The 24,563-nt window shown below is 37.1% G+C and overlaps 1 protein-coding gene across 3 annotated transcripts; it reads right to left on the minus strand.

Annotated features, from left to right (window-relative positions):
- Positions 1 to 1,337: 1,337 nt before the first annotated feature.
- On the minus strand, positions 1,338 to 12,538 carry LOC147619977 (caltractin-like). 3 transcript variants are annotated; one of them, XM_086772087.1, is made up of 8 exons: positions 12,243 to 12,513; positions 12,030 to 12,147; positions 11,751 to 11,787; positions 11,643 to 11,670; positions 11,404 to 11,535; positions 11,045 to 11,218; positions 1,850 to 1,949; positions 1,338 to 1,605 (listed from the first exon to the last, which is right to left on the minus strand). In XM_086772087.1, the coding sequence occupies exons 1-8, from the start codon at positions 12,243 to 12,245 to the stop codon at positions 1,538 to 1,540; spliced, it is 660 nt and encodes a 219-aa protein (XP_086628213.1). In that variant the 5' UTR covers positions 12,246 to 12,513; the 3' UTR covers positions 1,338 to 1,537. The 3 variants fall into 3 exon arrangements, with proteins under 3 accessions (XP_086628213.1, XP_086628212.1, XP_086628214.1); XM_086772086.1 differs by lacking the exons at positions 1,338 to 1,605; positions 1,850 to 1,949 and adding exons at positions 4,368 to 4,764; positions 4,922 to 5,202 and having other exon boundaries at positions 12,243 to 12,538; XM_086772088.1 differs by lacking the exons at positions 1,338 to 1,605; positions 1,850 to 1,949; positions 11,045 to 11,218 and adding exons at positions 4,368 to 4,764; positions 4,922 to 5,202 and having other exon boundaries at positions 12,243 to 12,522.
- Between the last annotated feature and the right edge of the window lie 12,025 nt (positions 12,539 to 24,563).

A 24,563-nucleotide genomic window follows, 5' to 3' on the forward strand; every position in this document is an offset into this window, starting at 1 on the left:
AATGCCTTCATGAAAGCTGTAGAGCAACCTGATCCTCTGTGTTGGGGATTTTCTAGATCTACATCACATGCTAGAATCTTCTCCCTCACAAATACACCTCAATATGCTTCGTCCTCCAAAAGCTCACTTGCATTTGCAAAAAGCTTAGTGTTCTATTCTAATGGCATTGAAATAGGCATAGAGCCTGTCATACCATACTTGGATAACCTGTCCAAGCCATACTACCTCAGTGAAATACCATCAAGTGATCTCACCACCTCTAAGAAAATACCATAGCTCACCCAAATCTTTCATCTCAAACTTCTACTTCAAAGATCTAGGTCAAAAAGGCCAAGAAATAACTAAAATCAGTGAGCAAAGCTTGCACACAAGCTAAAGCTATTAAGGCTTCCAAACACTTGCTAGGAAGCATTATGGCCATCAATATGAACCTAATGATTTCAAAAATTTACCTATAGCTGTTTGTTGATTTTGTTTCCTCGTTAGGGTTTGACCTTACCAAGATGAGAGTACAAAAGGCTTAAATTAGACCCTCATAATGTAAGCCTTGGTAGGCATGGTAGATCTGGGAGAGGGTGTGGTAAGAGAAAATGGCCAAAAAATTTGAAGAAATTTTAGAAATTAGGGAACAATATATAATTTATTTTTTGGTTTGTTTTGAGTGACCTAGGATAATGCTCAAAAGAAGTCTCTACTGGGAAGCTTATGGAGAGCTAGGGCTTGCAAAAGGTTCAAGAAAAATCTCTAAAATTAAGGAAATTTAAAAAATTTAAAAATTAGGGTTTTATATGTAGATATACCACTGAAACAAACCATACGAGAGTTTACACGATTACACTCAATAGAGGGGACACACTCTTCTTCACAAGTGGGAGAAGCCACCATGGCCAAGATTAGACATAAAATATATATTTATTAGCCTTATTTTTACTTATATACATAACCATTCTTTGAAAGTGTCCATGGGCATGGACAACCTACTTCCTAGCCACTATAGCCAAGATTAGAGATAAAATATATATTGATTAGCCTTATTTTTACTTATATACACAACCATCCTGTCCATGGGCATGGACAACCTACTTCGTAGCCTTTGGCCTCTTTCACATACACCTAATCCCTTGGCCTTAGGCCCAAAATGGACATGAGACATTTTAAACTTATAGTTACCACATATTTAATTATCTTTTAGCTCTTCCATAAACAAGAGAGAGAGAGAGAGAGAGAGAGAGAGAGAGAGAGAGAGAGAGAGAGAGAGAGAGAGAGAGAGAGAGAGATTTAAACTATTACGATGATGGTGTTTATGTTATTTTTGTGTCAATAGTTTACATACTATAAGAAATAATCCATTTTTAGGATTAAAAACAAACTTCAACAAATCAAAGACTATTTATCAACCTTAGTGTCAAAGTACAATAAAGTGATTCCTAATTGTTATTTTTAATCTCGACATGCTTGTGCATTAGGTGAGTATTATCCCCATTACAAGAAAGAGATAGAGAGAGGAGCTCTTGATGAGACTCTTTGTAGGAGTTTATTATATAATAGAGAGATTCAATTGCTTCATAAGGTCGTGGAACTCACTTTCATCAATTGCATGATCACCTTGATGTCAAAAGAGAAAGTAAAAGGGTTATTCAATTGGATCTTTGATATTTCTTAATTAAATTTACACTTTCCTAATTCATTAAAGAGTGCAAGTTGATCAAAAATGTAAAATGTATGCACAACAAGTTGAATTTATAGAACTAGAGATTTAAATTTTAACACATTTAACTAACTAAATTCCATGGAACATCATAGTTTTTAAACAAAATAAATGGTCAAAGTATAATTTATAGCATCATACCATCCTTATCTGCCCATCTAATCATATCTTGTAGCTCTTGATCAGAGAACTCCTGTCCGACTTCCTTTGCGACTTGTTTGAGATGTGTAATTTGTATTTTCTAAAGATACATAAATAACTCTAAATTAAATTTGTGTATATCTATTATTATTGGGAGAATAGATTAAGAGATAACATGGCTTGCTAAAAATATATCAAAAATTCAAAAAAACAAACATTTTGGTATCAAAGGTAGACATATTCTCAAGAGTGAATTTTAGTGTTCATTCTCATCTTCAAATTTAACTTGATATACATGAACTTCAAACACTCTAACGTTGCTATATATACATCATTCCAAAGACTTGCAATGAAATCAAAATAATCAAAAATAAAAAAAGGGGTTTGAAGGGGTATGAGAGCCATAAGAATTAATATATAAATATACTAATTAATTCTTGTTTAAACATGTTGGGCCTTAATATTTTCAATATACAAGAACAAAGTGGTTCCTCCTTCCCCCACCTTTGTGTGTGTATGTGTGCGCGTGCGTGTGTGTGTGTGTGCACACATACACATGCACGTGCACATGCTTGCATGTGCCTGTGCCTGTGCATGCATATGTATATGTATGTATACATATATGCTTGCATGTGCATTTATATATGTATATATGTGTGTATGTGTGTGTGTGTGTGTGTGTGTGTGTGTGTGTGTGTGTGTGTGTGTGTGTGCATATATATATGCTTGCATGTGCATGTATATGTCTATGTGTGTGTACACACGTGCACGTGTGCATGCTAATATGTGCCTGTGCTTGTGCATGTATATGCATATGTATGTATACATATATGTTTGCATGTTCATGTGCATATATATGTATATATGTGTGTGTATGTGTGTATGTACGTATATATGTGCATATATATATGCTTGCATGTGTATTGGTATATGCTTGCATGCGTATAGGTATATGCTTGCATGTGCATATAGATATGCTTGCATGTGTATAGGTATATGCTTGCATGTGCATATATAAGTATGTATATTATTTATATATATGTGTATAGGTATATGCTTGCATGTGCATATTTATATATATGTGTATAGGTATATGCTTGCATGTGCATATATAAGTATGTATATTATTTATATATATGTGTGTGTGTGTGTGTGTGTGTGTGTGTGTGTATACATATACATACTTACATACACACACATACACACATATATATGTATGTTTCCAAGCATGTAGTACAAAACACATAATTTACCAGAAGCAATCCATCGCTTTCGCAACTAGTCCCCTAATGGTAGGCCTCCAACTAGCATGCGCCATAGGAACACCTTCCCTTGATATGGAAGCTTAGACCACCAACCACCTGTAAGATTATTTCCTTCCATTAGGCTCTACTTTTCATTATGTTCCATGCCCTGTTAGCCTTCTCAGCAGTGATCCAGCGCTTATCTTCCACCATCATATGGTGCAATTGTTTTGTTGTACGACGGACAATGTCTTGAGGCTTTCAAAATGCCCAATCTAACCAAGGTTGCTGATCCTCCAACTAAGGAATATCATTAGACAGTTTAAGTCTTGCCCTCGTCTTCTCCCATAACGGTACATATCCACGTGGAGCCCAAAAATATTGACAGATTTTCCAAAAAGACAATAAGCGGCCTCTACGTTGCAACAAAGCATCCATAATTTTCACTAGTCCCAATCGAGCCATTCTATTGAATTTTGGCCGCTCATCATCAACAAGTTTGTCAGGCCACTCCAAAAGTCATGAAGTAGCCAACACCTCACCTGCCATAGAATTCAACTACAACCGGTGATCTGAAGGCTTCCATTTAGTGTGTGGCAACACCTCCTTCCATGAGATCATCAAATGAGAAAGGAGAGGTGAAGCCACCACTCGATTCTATTGGGAACCATTCACTACATCCCACCATCAATCCTGGTATTAACATGCACAAGTCCGACCTCTTCTATGAGGGCCTTAGCCATTACCACCCATGGCTCTTGAGATACACACAAATCTTGTAATAAAAGCCATCTCCTAGAGACCATATGTAATCTGGCATCTAATAGGGATGCCCCTCCACTCCTCTTCAGAGTAGTAGTAACATGTTCCCAAGAAATCCATGTCTGCATTGGCTTATTTCTTGCTTTTTTCCATATCATAAATCTAATTAGATGTTGTATATGATGCAAAGCTTTGCCCGTCCATGGTAATAAATGCAAGAAAAAAGATATCATGCTAATCATAATGGATTGTGTCACTTTGAGCCGAACATGCATAGGCGTTGTAGAAAACTTATCATTTATCCTTGTAGAAGTCCATGCCAACAAAGCCTATGAATCAACATCACCTCCAATACAAAAACTTATCATTTATCCTTGTAGAAGTCCATGCCAACAAAGCCTATGAATCAACATCACCTCCAATCAGATAACCCAAGTGGCGTTGTGTAATGTATCCCCTTTGTATGACAACCTGTCCATTCCATCCCAAACCAAGTGAATCGCTCTCGGTAGTACAGATTATCAAAGCAATTTTTTGCATATTAATGTATAACCTTAAAGCAAGGCCAAAAGTATCCCAAACAACCATAGCCATTTGAACATTATCTCTTTGAGCCTTAAGGAACATGAAAGAATCATCTGCTAATGCCTGGATAACCATCTACTCTCCTCTTGGAAGAGTAAGCCCTACACCTTCACCATCCTCTACTAGGTTATCCAATCGAGATAAGATTGGATGTGTAACAATTACAAACAAGAGAGGGCTAAGTGGGCATCCCTGCTTGACCGATCTCATCAAATGAATGGGCTCAGTCACCCTACCATTAATCATAAGCCTAGCTGCTGCATGTTGGCTAATAGTATAAATCACAGAAGACATGCGAGGGCCAAATCCCATAGCCTGGATAAGCTGTGAAAGAAAAGACCAACTAACGTGATCATCAACCTTTTCAATATCCAATTGAATCATAACCACCTCTTGCCTCGAATCCCTTGCATAATCAATTCCAGTTTGTACATTCAGTATGTTATGCAAAATATTCTAACCTTTAATAAATCTATATTGCCTTGGATGAATCAAAGTAGGAAGAAATCGTTGCAACCTATTGGCCAAGACCTTTGCAAATATCTTATACATGGCCACCATCAATGTGATTGATCTCCATTGTTGTAGATTAACTAGAATAGAAGCGAGAGAGACCTTCAACTTATCAACATACTTCGTGAAAAGCTCATTAGGGAGCCCATCGCATCCTGGACCATTTCCTTTAAGCAAATGCTTCAACACATCTTCCACCTCATCCACATAAATATCTCTTTCCAATTCATTTGTAGAAACATCTGATACCTGGTGAACAAACCAAGTGAAACAAAAAATCTCTATCTACAATGACATCAAGAGATATGACCTCCTGCGGACCTAACAAATGGCAATAAAAGTCCATACACACATCTAGAACACAAGTAGGTTTAGTAATCAATACTCCTTGCCTATCTTGCATCCTAACAATATTTTCACATACATGCTTTTGCTGAAAATGAGCAAAGAACGTATGTGACTGACAATTAGAATCCATAAGGGCATCCATTTGAACCATAAGCTTATATCTCACATATTGATTCTAGTGTAATGTTGCAACCTGATGGGACAACTAATCAATAGCTATCTCAATGTCAAGGTAAGAACGGTCCTCTCTTGAACCACCTGGTTCAAATCAACCAATAATGATTCTAGGTTTCGCAACTTCTCCCTAAAATATGATGCATTATGAATCCCATACTAGTAGCAAAATATTGAACATACAACACCCCCAAGCTGACACCCAAACAGAGATTACATGGCCTCAAAAGTTTTGTAACACCTGCAACATAAACTGATGGAAACAGTATGCTCCAAGAAAGTCTGGTTAACCTTAAGAAGAGCCTTTCCCAATAATGGCATGTAAGCATACATAATGGCTATGCATCTCTAATACCAAAGGAAAATGTTCTGACAAAATATGATTATATTCCACCTACATGGACAATATCTCTAGAAGAAACAAATCATGCTGACAAATATACATTCAGTCCAAATGAGCTCTTGTACCCACATACTATTGAGAGGAATATGTAAATCCTCTCTCATGAGGGTGTAGATATGACCACATATCTTGTTTCAAAACATGATTGGCAAACACATTCCAGTTAAGCCTCTCCGGTCCATCCATAATAGAGCGAGGTGTAGAAGCATGCTCCGGCAATTCACATACATTAAAATCGCCCAGCACAAAGGCAGGCTTAGCATTGCACAAACATAATAAATCGTCCCATAACTAACGATGTTGTGCAACACCATTAGGCACATACAACCCCACAAGCCATAATGTTTCATCCATAAACTCCACTTCCACAAGAATGAACCTCCTCGGACATCCTGCATAACCAATGATGGCTTAAATTGAGATTTCTCTGCAATCATGACCCCTAATTGTGTAGTGGGGTGCCCACTACCCCTAATTGTATAGTGGGGTGCCCACTATAAAACACATGAAATTCCTTGTAATCATACACTTGTCCATCCATAGAATGTTGTTTATGCTCCACAACACAAAACATATGCCATTGACCTTGAAACATAGTACACCCCACATGCGATAATTCTTGGACGATGAATACACACCTTTTACATCCCAAAGAGAAATCTTCATAATCCATCAAAACAGAAAGCCAATCAATGAGAGGTACCACCATCGACCTCTCTTTCCTTTAAATATTGCACAGGATCCTCAATGCCTTCTCTCTCCATCTGTTCCCATACTCTTTGTTGCAGCAAAACATCGACCCGTTCCTTCTTCTCACCTAAAGTACGGCCATCACTAGGTGATGTATCCTATCTCCACTTGACATCCGGATACTTCTTGTCCCAGTCTAAGACCATAGCCCCCTTTTTTATCAAATAGAAAAGGAAAATTTACCTGATTTTTTTTTCGTAACTCAAGGTCTCAGATTATACCGAGAGTGTGATACCTTGCCTTGGTTATCTTTCTCTCAAGTCCATCTTGTGGCTCCAGGATGAAATGATGAAGAGGCACCATGACCAACACCCACATTTTGATTACCACTAGAAGTAGTTGTCTTAGATTATACCGAGACTGTGATACCTTGCCTTGGTTATCTTTCTCTCAAGTCCATCTTGTGGCCCCAGGATGAAATGATGAAGAGGCACCATGACCAACACCCACATTTTGATTACCACTAGAAGTAGTTGTTTGGCGAGCATCTCTCTTCCCCACCACAAGCCAAGCTCTATCTTTTGTATTTACCAAAACTTGTTGACCTTTATCTATCAAAACTTGTTTACCTTTATCTACCACTTGCTCACTTTGTTTTGTTACTTGTTTGCCCTTATATATATATTCAAACCAGATGGCAAAACAGGAGCTAATGTATCCTTATGAGTCAAACCCTAGGACACATTCAGTTGTGGCTAAGCATTCACCTCCTCTAGACACTCTGAAATAAAGTGACCCATCTCTCCACAATGGAAGCAATGGCCTGCAAATGATCCCCACTTTAATTTGAAATACAAAGGGTAAAATCCATCCACGCATAACCTCAACAATCGAGGTTAGGGCTTCCTAGTATCCCATAATATGCAAACCCTGTTTTTATTCTTGGACGACATTCTAGGCTCCACCAACACGACTGTGGTGGAATCGCTTCAATCTCACCCACAAACACAAACACTGTGCAGGTTAAAAATAGGGCAAACACAAAGAAATTAGGGCAAACATGACTGTGGTGGAATCGCTTCAATCTCACCCACAAAGAAATTAGGGCAAACACAAACACTGTGCAGGTTAAAAATATGTGCACGACCGTGATTGTGAATTCTCCTTCTCTCTCTCTCTCTCTCTCTCTCTCTCTCTCTCTCTCTCTCTCTATATATATATATATATATATATATATATATATATATATATATATATATATATATATATATATACGGTGGTTCAATAAGTTCTACCAAAATGTGAGGAGTAACTATGTTATCCTGATAATTCACTGTTTTTCATATTCTACTAACATGAAAAACAGGATGTACTCGAGAGCTCTCCAATAACTCAAGTTTATAGGAGAAAGATTTTGACACTTTCCCATCTTGAGAGTCTATGACTTCACAGGGACTTTTAAGAAAACAAAGTCACCCTCTTCAAAGGTCATTTCTCTATGGCTTTTTTCAGCATATATTTTTGCACGATCTCATGCACTATGAATGCTATCTCTTGTTGCTTTTAGCATATCTTACATGTCCTCAAGGAAATCCTTAACATACTAAATTTTCTCCTTCTCCAGCCTTATAGCTAGAGGAGATCACTATACAGCAACATGAATGGGCTAAATCCAGTCGCCGAATGTTTTGAACTATTATAAGCAAATTCAAACAGTGGGGCAGTACTCCTCCCAACAATCAGATTGCTTTTTACTGACATACGCTCGAAGCATGTCTTCTAGAACTTGCTTGACTCTTTCTATTTGACCATTAGACTGTGGATAGTCTGCCGTACTCATATGACATTAGAGTAGTATCCAACTTTTTGAAGACTTTCCTCCAAAAGCGGCTATCGAACTTCCTATCTCTATGAGAAACTATATCTGTGGGCAATTCATATAGCTTGTAGAGATATTCAATAAACAATTTACCTAGCTTGGGAGTTTTTACCTCCTTTCTAGTAGGAATAAACTTGTCCATTTTAGTCAACCTATCTGCTTTAGCTAGCTTTGGAGTTTTTACCTCCTTTCTAGTAGGAATAAACTTGGCCATTTTAGTCAACCTATCTACTAAACGACCACACAAACCAAATCATATCATCGACTTGTTTTAGGTAACGTGGTGATAAAATCCATGGGAATACTGTCCCACTTTCCTTTGGGAATATCCAATAGATGAAACAAGCCTCCTAGTTTGAGACGCTCATGCTTATTGACCTGGCACTTCTTGTATTTCAGCACAAAGTCTTGGATGTCCTTGAACAAATTAAGCCAATAGAATTGTCTTTTAACTAATGCATAGGTCTTTTGTACCCAAGGGTGTCCACCACTTGAACTATAGTGACTTTTAATTATAATTTAGCACCAAAAGTCACCAATAGATGGTACATAAGCTCTACTTTATAAAGCAAGTATCTATCATTGATAGAGAAGTTCCTAAACCTTTCGTCTCGCCGATGAACTTTATCACCCCCATTTGAAATAATGTCAAATGGTAGTGAAGGGTCCACCCTCGAGCTCTTTGTCTCAATATAAAACCCAAGAGATTCATCTAGTAGTCTCTTCGGATTGAACTCGCTCTTCTTCTTTTACAAAAACCTCGGCTGACTGCTCCAAATTAGCACTCCTCTCTAGCAAGGAAGGCAATGGCTACTGCTGGCAAGTGCACGTGTGTACAGTAAGCCAAACCTCTAAATAAGATGGATCATGCTCACATGAGCCACGTAGCGAATCCAAGAACCTATTCTTGAATGTGGTGAAGCTCAACTCATTCACCATTGGCATACAGATCGATGCATCCGCTACTACATTAAATTTACCTCTTTGGTAACAAAGTTAAAGGTCAAATCTCCGTCCACCTAGCTTTTCTACCTTTCAACTCGTTTTGACTTAAAATCCATTTTAAGCTTTCACGGTCCGTATTATGGACCTCAAAAGTAGCACCATATAAATAATGCCACCACTTTTTAAGAGCATGAACTACTGCAAGTAACTCTTGCTCATAGGCTGAGTAGTTACGCTAGGCATGGTCAAGCTTTTTGGGTGTCCCGCTTACATTAAAACCACCCCAATGGCTTCCCCACTAGCGTCTATTTGTATGACAAACGGCTCATTAGGGTCCACTATACTCAAGATAGGTGCAACTGCGATTGCAACCTTAAGTTTCTCAAAACTATTTCGTTGTGGATCCTCCCAATGGATAGTTTTGCCTTTAGTTCTCAGATGATCTGTCAACGGAACTGCCATCTTCACGTAGTCCTTTATATAATGTCTATAAAATCTCGACAAACCAAGAAAAATTTATAGTTCTTCTAAGTTTTTTGGCTCAGGCCATTTGAGAATAGCATCCGCTTTCTCAGGATCCATCCATGTTTCCCTTAGCAGATATAATATGGCCTAGATAATGAATTTGCTTACCAAAGAATTCACATTTTCTTTCCTTTGCAAATAACTTATTCTTTTTAAGTAATTCGAGCACTAAGCGTAAATGCTCTACGTGTTCCTTTCTCGACTTACTCTAAACAAGCATATCATCTAGGAAAACCACTACGAGTTTTCCTTAAGTATGGACGTAAAATATTATCCCATCAGCCTCATAAATGTTGCTAGTGCGTTATCAAACTAAATAGCATGACCAAAATCTCATAATGCCTAAATCGAGTTCTAAACACGATCTGGGAATATCATGTACCTTGATTTTGACCTAGTGGTAGCCTAACCTAAGATCAATTTTAGAAAAATAATGTGCACCATTGAGTTGGTCGAACAACGCGTCAATGCACGGCATTAGATACTTGTAATTGTAATCTGATTAAGAGCATGGTAATCTATGCACATACACATAGAACCATCTTTCTTTTTTACCAAAAGAATAGGCGAAGCCCATGGGGAAGAACTAGATTTTATGAAACCTTTTCTCGCATAATCAGCCAATTGTCCTGTGCTTCAAAGCGGCTAAGCCTATAAGCAGGCTTACTTATAGGCTTGGAACTTGGTAGTACATTAATGGAATGGTCTACCTCCCTAGATGGTGGAGAGATGGTGAGACACCATTTGGCAAATCTTCTGGAAAAACATCTCGATACTCTCACAATAAAGAATTTAAAGTATCTACGTGCTTACCATTTTTTAATGTCTCATTTTCAGCCTTGGATTTTCTCACATACAGATAAAATAAGGTTCACAAAACAAGAGGTCTCGTCTAAGGTTATTTAAATTTATTGTTTCATCTACAGAAACATCATTCACTTCTATTTCATCCAGGGAAACAAAATTATGTAAAAGGTTACAAATGTTTACCTGATGAGCTTGTAAGTACAAGATCTTCAAAACGATGAGATTTTCAACCATTAAACAAAATCTTATCTTGTTTTTTGGAGGAAGGTTGTGCACGAAAAGCTTATTCGAACACGACTCTAATACCAATGTTGCATTACCCGTGAGGAACACACCATAGCCACACCCAGATGAGGAAGGAGAGGAAGGCTCTTGTTCACCACCCACTCGTAGAGGAGTTGTGGATAAGAATCCATATTGTTGGGCTTTTGTAGAGAGGCTTGCTTGCGCACACTTGCCCAATCGCCCGTGGTCCTTCGGCCCGGGAGCCCCACCTGTAAACCCCGGAGACTCTCTCGACAATCGCTCTACGGCGATCAGGCTTCATGTCCGGCACATAGTTGGTTACAAGCTACTTGACACACACACACACACACACATATATATACACATGTATATATATATATATACATATACATGAAGACATATATAATAAACAAATAATAATGGAGATACTGACCCCTCCACGAGGAGCAAAGCGATGAAAAAGCTCCCGCGTTCCGATCTTCTCCGTCATCATTTGAACGAACTCATCGTAATCGATGGTGCCACTGCCGTCGGTGTCCACCTTTTTGAAGAAATTTTCTCTCTCCTTCACACACACACACACACACACACACACAAAACCAGCTCATGTGAGCAGCATCGCCAGCAGGTGGCCACCCTAACCATATATATAAGAGCTGCTTGCTGCCTCACCTTATCATTCCCTTCAAGGCCCAGCGCCCTGCAAAACGCCCTTCATCCCTTAATCACAATCTAATTAGGAACCAATTGTATCATGCCTGCATGACATCGCACACTAACCTCATCGCGTTTTTGAGCTCGTTTTTATCAAGCGCGCCTAGTCATGGCACAAACTTGGAATCAAAATGTGTGGTTTAGACTGGCAATTATAGCTAGAAGTAGTTTAATTGTGTGGTTAAGATCGGCAACTATATCTAGGAGGAGTTTAATTGTGTGGTTAAGATTGGTAATTATAGCTAGAAGTAGTTTAATTGTGTGGTTTAGAGTGGCAATTATAGTTTAATTGTGTGGTTTAGATTGGCAATTATAGCTAGAAGTAATTAAATTGTTGGTACTCACCGGATTTATCAACATCAAAGAGATCAAAAGCCTCCCTTATGTCTTGCCTTTCTTCAATACTAGCTGCTGGCAGTGGCTTGGCCTTTGATGAAGGGTACCAACGTCTGAAAAGAGAGGTCTGCCAAGGAAGACAAGCAAAGACCACATGCATAATTAGCAACAAAAACTTGGTAATAGCCCCAAAGGAAGGCTCAAGCTCGATAAAGCACTTACCATTTTGTGCTCTTCTTGTTGGAATACAAACCTCCAAGTAAACAAAGCCTTTATAATCTTTGGTATACCTTAGGCTTATTCCAAATTCTTCTTAGCATCACCCTTATTAATGCTTTTCACACGGGCAGGCATGCACACGCACACGCACACGCACACAAGAATGCACACATGTGCATACGCACATACATTCATCATTTTCATCTATCTAGCACATGTAATACAAGCTTTTGAGAATACAAGCACACGCACTTGCACACGTACACGCACACGCACACATGTGCATGCACACATACATTCATCATTGTCATCTATCTAGCACATGTAATACAAACTTTTGAGAAATGCTATTATGAGACTTGAGATCCCTTGGTCCACTTCAAAAAAATATAATCTTTAACGTCGTAGAGCTGAACATATGCATAACGTGATTTATTTTCCTTCCTATTTACAAGTCTAGCAATGGTTCTTAAGGTAATAATAATATAGTCATGAATGCAAGCATAGTAGTTAAGTAGTAACTTCATTAGCCAAAATTCCAAGAAATAAACATTTTGTATCATGCACTTTTTCCCATCTTATATTTCTACAACTTTTTAAGCTACTGAAGAATCAAAACCAATATTCACACATCCCCCAAGGGCCTCACTTTTAGAAATCCACCATGTCATTTGTGTGCTAAGAGTAATAAAAAATAAATACATATACATGGACTTTGTACATAAATATAAAAACCCATATAAGTATATGTACTTTTATGAAAAAGATTTAATACCTCCTAATTTAAGTCAAATAAATTGGTAGCTAAATGATGTGTGTGTGTCCCATTATAAGAAGATGTGAGTGTCCCATTATAAGAAGATGCAATTTAAAAATGTGTGTGGCCCATTATAAGAAGATGTAATTTAAAAATGGTCACATTTGCACTTAGATGATTTCATACATTTTTTTTAGTGAGACCACAGCATGCTATAGCTCACTCATTAAAGGGGAACTTTTTAGAGTGTACTCATTAATGGTGCACTTTTGAAAATACACTATTTTTTTCTACACAAACATCTAGCTTTAGAGATTTTCGATAGATATTAGGGTGCTAGCACACATGGCACCCCATACGCCAATGTTACTAGTAATTAGGTTTATATAACATTATCTCAAAATTAGAAAACTCACTTTCAATGTGGAATTTATGGTATAGTGGGGATAGAGTGCATGGCTATGATTAATGAGGTCCCGTTTTGAATCCAAGTCACTGCAAACATTCGTCTATAATTTTATGAACACGAGCATTCACACATTAGTAGACATATTTTCCTTTATTAGTGAACATCTTGGCCTTCTTAGGCTTATCGACATGTGTCGGTTTGGGATGCAATAGCACCCTGATATCATAAGTCGACTATAGCTCACTCATTAAAGGTGCGCTTTTAAAAATACACTTAGTTTTCTATAACTTTATTCCGAACAATTATATCACTTTACATGATCAAAAGTTTGTACGCATAAGATTTTTTAACTTTACACCTTTCAAAGGAGGAATCTATTAAATAGACCATGAAATGCCGACATGCTCATATGATGCAACTTTACATGATCAAAAGTTTCTATGTATGAGAATTTTTAACTTTACACCTTTAAAAGGAGGAATCCATTCAATAAAGAGCACAAAATTTTGACATGCTCACAGGACTCAACAATCCATGTTACCTTTTTCCCTTTCAAAATTATTCTTTTATTACTTAACACTATGCATTATGACTATCAAATCACCGTACAATAACCCATTACATAAAAAGAGTTTTATTTTATTTATGACTTGAATTTTGTGAAATAGATGATGCATACTAACAAACACTTCTAGGCATAGTTAGAGAATCAAAACATGTTCATTAAATCTTATTAAACATTGGAAATGTTAAAAAATAATCAAGAAGTTAATAAATATGAGTTATTATTCTATTATATGTACTTATAGTGGTCTTTTTCAAGTAGTAGAAACCAGTGAGTAACCGGTTAAAACTATACCACCTTATCATGCTTTCACCCTGTTAATAAACCAAGAATTTACCATTCAAGTTTTAATTATAAATTGGTACTTTGTCATTAAACACATTCTTTTAACTTTGTGACAACAAGTACTTTTCTTTTCTTTTGAAGAAGACCACTGGACTCTAAATTAGACGGGTACAGAGGGAAGAGGGTTTTTTATTTTGATTTTGTTAATCTTGAGTCTTGTTTATAATTGCATTAATTTGTTGTGTAAATCTTGTACCATAGTTATTATTTATATATCACATCCTATATTCTTTCTTGGGCTCCTCCATGATGCTAACCACTGCCCTATACTCCGCATATTGATAAGACTGAGCTGGCTACCATAGATTCATTTAACTCATCAAAGTCCTCGTATATATGCTTCTACATCCTTATCCTTTTAGAGGTAATCCTCCATATGCTGACCACCACCTTATCCTTCACATATTGATAAGAGTGAGCGAGCTACCATAGATGCATTTTTAAATCCAATGTACATCTTGGGGGAAAAAATAAGAATCATCTCATCAAAGTCATCGTATATTTGCTTCTATTATCTTATCCTTATAGAGATAATGGACATAATAGTAAGGGTGTTAGCAATAGATGGGGGATCTTATGTGAATATCCAAAAAGGTGAGATGTAGAGGAGGCTACTAAAGTAGACTTATCTTCTCGTCTAAATTATGAAGTTGTCTAGCCAAATAAGATTTTAGTCCAATGAACCAGATTAACGATTTTTTTTCTATAAGATTTAAGCCCATTGAACCAAATTATCAAAGACAAATTATCAAAATTTCCAAACTCAAGGAACCTTGAGAAATACTTGGTCACCTTTTCAAATGTAACCACCCTACAGTCTTTGTCCGAATAATACTTGTAACAATCTTGGGCCCATTTAACATTTTCCGTAGCGATCTTCAGCATATCATTAAGATCTTGCACAAAATCTTTAACCTTTTTAATTTTCTCAGTAGCTAATCCCCCAACTACTGGAGATCGGGGTTGAAAGCCATACATAAGCATGAAAGGACTAAAGCCTATTAGCGACGCGCTTTGCACTATTATAGACAAATTCTAAAATTGGTAAATAATCTTCCCAATTCGTTTTCCATTTACTCACATATGCCCTTAGCATATCCTTGAGTACTTGGTTGACCCTTTCTGTCCCAACATCACTCTAGGGATGGTTAGTAGTAGTGCTCATAGCATTTTATCCAACCTTTTGAACACTGCTCACCCAAATTGACTATTAAACTTTTGATCTCTACTATCACTGACTATATTGGCTGCAGCCCATAGAGTCGATAGTTTTTATGGACTGAATTTTGTGATACATATAGATGATGCATGCTAACTTAACAATTTCTATTTTATCGTCAATTCAAACATATTAGAGGATTCATAATCTTTCAATGTATCACTAGTTTTAATTTCTTTCAATGTATCACTAGTTCTAATTTCTTTTTTTATGAAATTGAATATAAAATTGGGTAATTTTATTAATTTATCAAGGAGCACATCTTATCATGGCTATAATTTTGGTGAAAAGGAATACAAAAGTTGGTAGTTTGTTGATTATCATGGAGCACATCTTCTTCACTTGCATCATTCATTTTCTTTAAAAAAATTATCCCTTCTTCTCACTACATTTTTTCAATAGAATAGCATGGCACACAATCTATAAGAAAGAATCCTGCTAAGGTGCCTACGATACTAAGGTACATTGATAGGTACCTCCTAGGACTAGGACTAAATAAAGAACTAAATCAAATCAACAATGAGCACCTCCTCCAAAGTGTCCTCCTCTGAATCCACTTCATTAGAAAAGAAGATGGAAATCAATCACAATCATCTTACGAGAGATGAAGAAGTAGTATCAAAAGTCAATCAACGTAATTATACCAAAGGTGGCTTTTTCAAGGTTGGTTAGAGAGAGAAATCATGTAAGATCTATATAGATCCTCTCATGGTAGGTTCTTTACACATGTTCGGATTGATTTGGATGATTGGTTATCCAAAGCATTGCTTATTACTATCTAAATAGTACATGAAGAGTGTTTGGACTTGATGTGATACCCAGTAGCCATTTTCAATGTTAAGGATGTCAAGCTAGAGTTAAAAATTTGCTAGAGTAATGATGCATTCAATCTCTCAATACTAACATGTAATGAAGCTCTTTAATGATGGTGTTTTATTTAGTGTAATGGCTTGTTCTTACACTAATCTTTGTAATCTGACACTTTGTACTTTTTTTTTATCAATTTCAAGTGTGTTGTTACATTTTAATGGCAATGGTCTTTGTACTTAGATTTTTCTACTTTGAATAATGAAATGTCTCTTTCTTCAACCATGCTCTCTATTATATCATCTCACACTAAAAAAGAAATTATGTGCATCATTTCTTTGTGTTTTCGAACTAGCTCCTTCAAAAAATTTTATGTGTCATTCAATATTGACCAAATATAATATATTTTATTTAATAATTGGTATTATATGACCAAAACTTTAATTGTGTTTAATCACAACAAAACTTGATATATTTTACACATGCATACATTAAGTTTTATGGGCAAGCCAACGTCATAAAATTCTAGGATTATTAGTTTATAAACAAAATCAAAATCAAGCATCCTTGTTGGGTATATGCATGAATAGGTGGACCAAAAACATGTGTCCCAGATAGTGGTTTACAACCGGTTGTGAAAACACTTCTAGGCAGTTAGAGAATCAAAACATGTTCATTAAATCTTATTAAACATTTGAAATGTTAAAAAATAATCAAGAAGTTAATAAATATGAGTTATTATTCTATTATATGTACTTATAGTGGTCTTCTTCAAGTAGTAGAAACCAGTGAGTAACCAGTTAAAACTATACCACCTTATCATGCTTTCACCCTGTTAATAAACCTAGAATTTACCATTCAAGTTTTAATTATAAATTGGTACTTTGTCATTAAACACATTCTTTTAACTTTGTGACAACAAGTACTTTTCTTTTCTCTTGAAGAAGACCACTGGACTCTAAATTAGACGGGTACAGAGGGAAGAGGGTTTTTTATTTTGATTTTGTTAATCTTGAGTCTTGTTTATAATTGCATTAATTTGTTGTGTAAATCTTGTACCATAGTTATTATTTATATATCACATCCTATATTCTTTCTTGGGCTCCTCCATGATGCTAACCACTGCCCTATACTCCGCATATTGATAAGACTGAGTTGGCTACCATAGATTCATTTAACTCATCAAAGTCCTCGTATATATGCTTCTACATCCTTATCTCCTTGTAGAGGTAATCCTCCATATGCTGACCACCGCCTTATCCTCCACATATTGATAAGAGTGAGTGAGCTACCATAGATGCATTTTTAAATCCAATGTACATCTTGGGGGAAAAAATAAGAATCATCTCATCAAAGTCATCGTATATTTGCTTCTATTATCTTATCCTTATAGAGATAATGGACATAATAGTAAGGGTGTTAGCAATAGATGGGGGATATTATGTGAATATCCAAAAAGGTGAGATGTAGAGGAGGCTACTAATTAGACTTATCTTCTTGTCTACATTATGAAGTTGTCTAGCCAAATAATATTTTAGTCCAATGAACCAGATTATCGATTTTTTTTCTATAAGATTTAAGCCCATTGAACCAAATTATCTATTTTTCTTTCTATAAGATTTAAGCCCATTGAACCAAATTATCAAAGACAAATATCTAACTTTTTTCCATACGTAAAGTGGAGGCTTAAAATGGATGATGATGGGGTGTATAATGTTTAAGGGCACAAAGAAGCTGAGCAAGAGAGTGCATAGTGAAAGCCAAAGGCATGGCCTATGTAAGAGAGCTTGCCAAAGTGGCATAGAAGCCAAAGTCAAACCCGTGTGACATTGTCAAAGTGGAAGTGAAAGTCAAAAGCATCAACGACAAAGTTGACTTGATTAAAAAGTCAAGGTATAACAGCTTGCGTGTTTTTTCAAACAAAATATGTGATTCCCTCAAATCAAATCGTGGAATTATCCTCGTTGCACCCATCTCATCTACTCGAAAAACTTCTTCTCTTGACTTTTTACTTCAAAAACCTTGACAAAGTTTTGGTGCTTGCACAAGGGTGTAACAATGTGTCAAAAGGTACACACATATAGCTATTGAACATTCAGTAACGTGATCAATATGGGAAAGAATTCAAGGAGAACTCATGATCATGAAGTGAAGTTGTCAATTTGCAGATTTGAAGAAGCAATTTCAAGATAAGATTATATGTTCGTCGTCCGGACATGATTAAGATTCTAGTTTGAGCAAAGATAAAGAGGTCACAAGACGTGAGAAATTACTCGCAAGTGAAAAACGATGGGTTCATGGACAAATAGAACCACACTTAATGAAGAAAGAAAAAGACAGGTTGCATGGGAAAGCAACATTCAAAAAAAAAAGGAACAAGAGCTACAAGTTTGTAAAAAGTGAGTTTAGGAGAGTAAGTCAACGTGAGAGAAGAAGAGTTGCAATAGAGGCTGGAGGAACAAGCCAATGTGCAAGCAAGACAGCAAGAAGTGCTTAACATTTTGGCACAAACACTAAAGATGAAAGAATCTAAATTAGAAGAGTAAGCTATAAATCTTAAAAAGAGAATACAAATTTGTAATAAAGAACCTAAGAAAAGGATGCAAGTGCATGACGATGTACACATTGATTTATCATGGGGTCAAGGCTAAGAAGAAGACCGCCACATTAGTAAACATCAGCATCATCAACAAGAAGAATTTGACAAATAAAGGAATGATTTATCATCATTGTCATAAGCCTGGTACGTCAAAATATTTTGTTATTCCTTGCATCGTGAGAAGCTTGTATGTTTTAATTATCGTGAGAAAGGACACATTGCACATCACTTTTCAAAAGGGAAAACTAGGGGCTGCTATATAGATTGAGAAAGATTGAACACATAGCTTAAAATTATCTTCAAAAGAATGCACTGTACATAGGACACATGATATGGCAAAGGAAGCTAGTGTCCACAAGATTGGACATATAGCCTAAAATTATCCTCAAAAGAATGTACTACACATAGGACACAGGATATTGAAAAGGAAGCTAGTGTTCACCGTGATCATGAATGTGGTCATGGAAGGACATGAAAGATGTGCAATCAAATGATGAGATTCACCATTCAACAAAAGTGAAAGCATCAAAAACATGTGACTCTAGGAATGTGTCACTGATCAACAAGGATGCTAAATTTAGGAAAATAGAAAACCATCATATGCATGAGACTTTCATATTCATGATTCATGGTCTCTATGGGAAGAAACAAAAAGGACATCGACAGTGATAAAAAATAATCAACAATTATGCAAGAGCAAAGAACAGGTTGACCATAATGTACATAGAAGCTTACTGTACTAAAAGCACCTAAGTAAAGCCTACATTCACATGTGGAAGTAATAACTTTTGAAAAAAAAACACTGACACTACTAGTTGGCATCAAATGCATTAACAAGAGAGAGAGAGAGAGAGAGAGAGAGAGAGAGAGAGAGAGAGAGAGGCACATCAAATACATCCCGCAAACAAGGCCATTAATTAAGTGATATGGCATCCTTTTAAAATTTCCTAAACTGCATGGATTTGCTAACTACTGCTAAATGTGTTGGGAGTCAGCCAACATTTACTAAGGTTTGCACATAAAACTGAGATAAAGCACAATGCACAAAAGAACATCGAGACATAGTATATTATTGTAGAACTATATTCATATTGTCTCTTATAAATGAGCGCCTTGCACATGTATATGTAGTGTTTACATATACATGAGCGCCTTGCACATGTATATGTAGTGTTTACATTGAAGATTTGAATCGGCACGTATGCCTTATTATTACATCTTTGCATAGTTCATCAATGTGCACTTGCCTAAAATTATAAGGGTATGTTAGCTGCTGCTAACACCTCTCGCACACCCAATGGGTCGGTCGACAGAACCCCTAGCACACACGGGTGGGTTGATTGAACAAAACCCCTAGCACACCCGATGGGTCAGACGAATGGAAGCCACTTTCCATCAATAGTAGACTAGTCTTTCATGGAAGAAGAAATATAATTGGGGTCCTCCGGATTTGGATCATCACCATCTGCCTTCGGATTACCGATACCCCAATGATGTTGCAAATTTCTATAGTGAATTTTCACCATTGTGGAATTTGGATGAGCTTCTTTGTAATGGGAATACATCTTTGTAGAATATGTACCATGAATAGTCCACCAATAAGCTATAGGGCTAGGCATGCTTGTATAAGCAAAGCCAATATTCGTTATTTCAAGAAAAAGATCCATCGGCTTTAGCATACCACCCTTCTGGTCATTTGATGGGTTTGATCGGCTGATCTAGATGATGACTTTCCACCCTATCTTTAGAACTCCTTTCTTGATTGCGCTCTGTCGATCTTCTGTCAACATTTTTCTTATCGCCCAGCGTATTGTGATAAAAATGCATTGATATCACTCCAGTTGCGAGCTAACGGAGTAGAGGCTTTTGAAAATGTATGGATCAAATGTTGTAAATATTATGCCTCCTGGAAGCAATCCTCTTTAAGACCTGACAGTCTACCCTCCCTCTGCAACAACTGCAAGCTCTGATTAGTTGCTCTTTCCTTGTCTAGCTGATCCACAACCTGTTGGTTTATAGTGTTAAATATTTGTTGCTTGGTCCCTGAGTGAAGTGCTAGGACAACTAAGTAGGATCCTATAGGGTTCTAACCGGGTGATGCACTGGCTCGCGGTTGCTAGGACACCCATGCGTGCGTCGAGGAAGATTCGGATGGATTGAAAAGAATGACTTTTGTGAATCGAATTTTGATATTGGATCTTGTTGGTTGACCAGCTGGTCTTCAACGGAGAGTCGAGCTGATATATTTTGTAATACAATGGACTCAATATTTTGGAGGATTATGATCAATAATACTATGCTTTTCATTGAAAGATTGTTTTAAAGACAGCCGAATCTGTTATAATGGCAATTTCATATTGGGTGTGTAAGTGGTATGCCAACTTTAAATTTTGCTTGAAGCGTCGGCTAGGGGGCTTGGGAACTCTTTTCCTCGATACCCGGGCAAAACATAACCAAATTTTCATAAAGGAATCCCACCAATACAGTGGTTGGGTGGTTGGCTAACCCATGGGCCACCGGTTAGGGTTAGGCTGGGGATCGAGGGATTCCTGTGATACAAATAAGTTACGATTAGTTATGTTAGTTAGATTAATTCCTAGGAAGACCCTTGATCTGTGGGAGGGAATCAGCGGGTGTGCCTCGTTAAAGGAGGAAAAAAGTAGTGATTCTATGGACCAAGTGCAAGTCTCTTCATTGATCTGACCATGTGACTTTAGGTTCGGTCGGATCATTTTGGATAGTAAGACTGACTCGTTAGATCAATTCTCCCGTTAGATAATTTTCCTGGTGGAATCGACTGTGCCTTCTGGGCGAGGGAAGTTTTTTCCGGGCTTGGAGGAACCGCTAGTCTCTTGTCCGGATATCCGTGGGGCGAGGCCCCGAGTGTGGATCCCTGCCCCGTGTGCGAGAGGCTGACGCTGCTTCCGCCGCTAGCGCCCTCGGAGGGGGCATCGGGAGGGGGCAGGGGTCTCACATGTATCCACCACATTGGCATCTTTGCCTAGTCATTTCCACCACAAATGACTAACATGAAAAACTGGGTAAACCTTGGAATGTTCTGGTAGAGCTAACTTGTAGGCAACTTCACCTACATGCTTAAGTATTGTGAAAGGTCCACAATACCTCAGTGACAACTTTGGCACTTTGCCCGACCTCAAAATTTCCAAACTCAAGGAACCTTGAGAAATACTTGGTCACCTTTTCAAATGTAACCACCCTACGGTCTTTGTCCGAATAATACTTGTAACAATCTTGGGCCCATTTAACATTTTCCGTAGCGATCTTTAGCATATCATTAAGATCTTGCACAAAATCTTTAACCTTTTTAATTTTTTCACTAGCTAATCCCCCAACTACTGGAGATCGGGGGGTTGAAAGCCATACATAAGCATGAAAGGACTAAAGCCTATTAGCGATGTGCTTCGCACTATTATAGGCAAATTCTAAAATTGGTAAATAATCTTCCCAATTCGTTTTCCATTTACTCACATATGCCCCTATAAGATTTAAGCCCATTGAACCAAATTATCAAAGACAAATATCTAACTTTTTTCCATACGTAAAGTGGAGGCTTAAAATGGATGATGATGGGGTGTATAATGTTTAAGGGCACAAAGAAGCTGAGCAAGAGAGTGCATAGTGAAAGCCAAAGGCATGGCCTATGTAAGAGAGCTTGCCAAAGTGGCATAGAAGCCAAAGTCGAACCCGTGTGACATTGTCAAAGTGGAAGTGAAAGTCAAAAGCATCAACGACAAAGTTGACTTGATTAAAAAGTCAAGGTATAACAGCTTGCGTGTTTTTTCAAACAAAATATGTGATTCCCTCAAATCAAATCGTGGAATTATCCTCGTTGCATGTATCTCATCTACTCGAAAAACTTCTTCTCTTGACCTTTTACTTCAAAAACCTTGACAAAGTTTTGGTGCTTGCACAAGGGTGTAACAATGTGTCAAAAGGTACACACATGTAGCTATTGAACATTCAGTAACGTGATCAATATGGGAAAGAATTCAAGGAGAACTCATGATCATGAAGTGAAGTTGTCAATTTGCAGATTTGAAGAAGCAATTTCAAGATAAGATTGTATGTTTGTCGTCCGGACATGATTAAGATTCTAGTTTGAGCAAAGATTTAGAGGTCACAAGACGTGAGAAATTACTCGCAAGTGAAAAACGATGGGTTCATGGACAAATAGAACCACACTTAATGAAGAAAGAAAAAGACAGGTTGCATGGGAAAGCAACATTCAAAAAAAAAAGGAACAAGAGCTACAAGTTTGTAAAAAGTGAGTTTAGGAGAGTAAGTCAAAGTGAGAGAAGAAGAGTTGCAATAGAGGCTGGAGGAACAAGCCAATGTGCAAGCATGCAAGACAGCAAGAAGTGCTTAACATTTTGGCACAAACACTAAAGATGAAAGAATCTAAATTAGAAGAGTAAGCTATAAATCTTAAAAAGAGAATACAAATTTGTAAGAACCTAAGAAAAGGATGCAAGTGCATGATGATGTACACATGGATTTATCATGGGGTCAAGGCTAAGAAGAAGACCGCCACATTAGTGAACATCAGCATCATCAACAAGAAGAATTTGACAAATAAAGGAATGATTTATCATCATTGTCATAAGCCTGGCACGTCAAAATATTTTGTTATTCCTTGCATCGTGAGAAGCTTGTATGCTTTAATTATCGTGAGAAAGGACACATTGCACATCACTTTTCAAAAGGGAAAACTAGGGGCTGCTATATAGATTGAGAAAGATTGAACACATAGCTTAAAATTATCTTCAAAAGAATGCACTGTACATAGGACACATGATATGGCAAAGGAAGCTAGTGTCCACAAGATTGGACATATAGCCTAAAATTATCCTCAAAAGAATGTACTACACATAGGACACAGAATATTGAAAAGGAACTTGTGTCCACCATGATCATGAATGTGGTCATGGAGAAGGACATGAAAGATGTGCAATCAAATGATGAGATTCACCATTCAACAAAAGTGAAAGCATCAAAAACATGTGACTCTAGGAATGTGTCACTAATCAACAAGGATGCTAAATTTAGGAAAATAGAAAACCATCATATGCATGAGACTTTCATATTCATGATTCATGGTCTCTATGGGAAGAAACAAAAAGGACATTGACAGTGATAAAAAATAATCAACAGTTATGCAAGAGCAAAGAATAGGTTGACCATAATGTACACAGAAGCTTACTCTACTAAAAGCACCTAAGTGGGAAAAAGCTTAAAGCCTACATGCACATGTGGAAGTAATAACTTTTGAAAAAAAAACACTAAAATTACTAGGTGTAAGTAATAAATTTTGGAAAAAAACACTGACACTACTAGTTGGCATCAAATGCATTAACGAGAGAGAGAGAGAGAGAGAGAGAGAGAGAGAGAGAGAGAGAGAGAGAGAGAGAGAGAGGCACATCAAATACATCCCGCAAACAAGGCCATTAATTAAGTGATATGGCATCCTTTTAAAATTTCCTAAACTGCATGGATTTGCTAACTACTGCTAAATGTGTTGGGAGTCAGCCAACATTTACTAAGGTTTGCACATAAAACTGAGATAAAGCACAATGCACAAAAGAACATCGAGACATAGTATATT

The sequence above is a fragment of the Cibotium barometz genome, chromosome 32 (assembly GCF_041138505.1).
Source record: "Cibotium barometz isolate CiBa-2024 chromosome 32, ASM4113850v1, whole genome shotgun sequence".
NCBI lineage: Eukaryota > Viridiplantae > Streptophyta > Polypodiopsida > Cyatheales > Cibotiaceae > Cibotium > Cibotium barometz.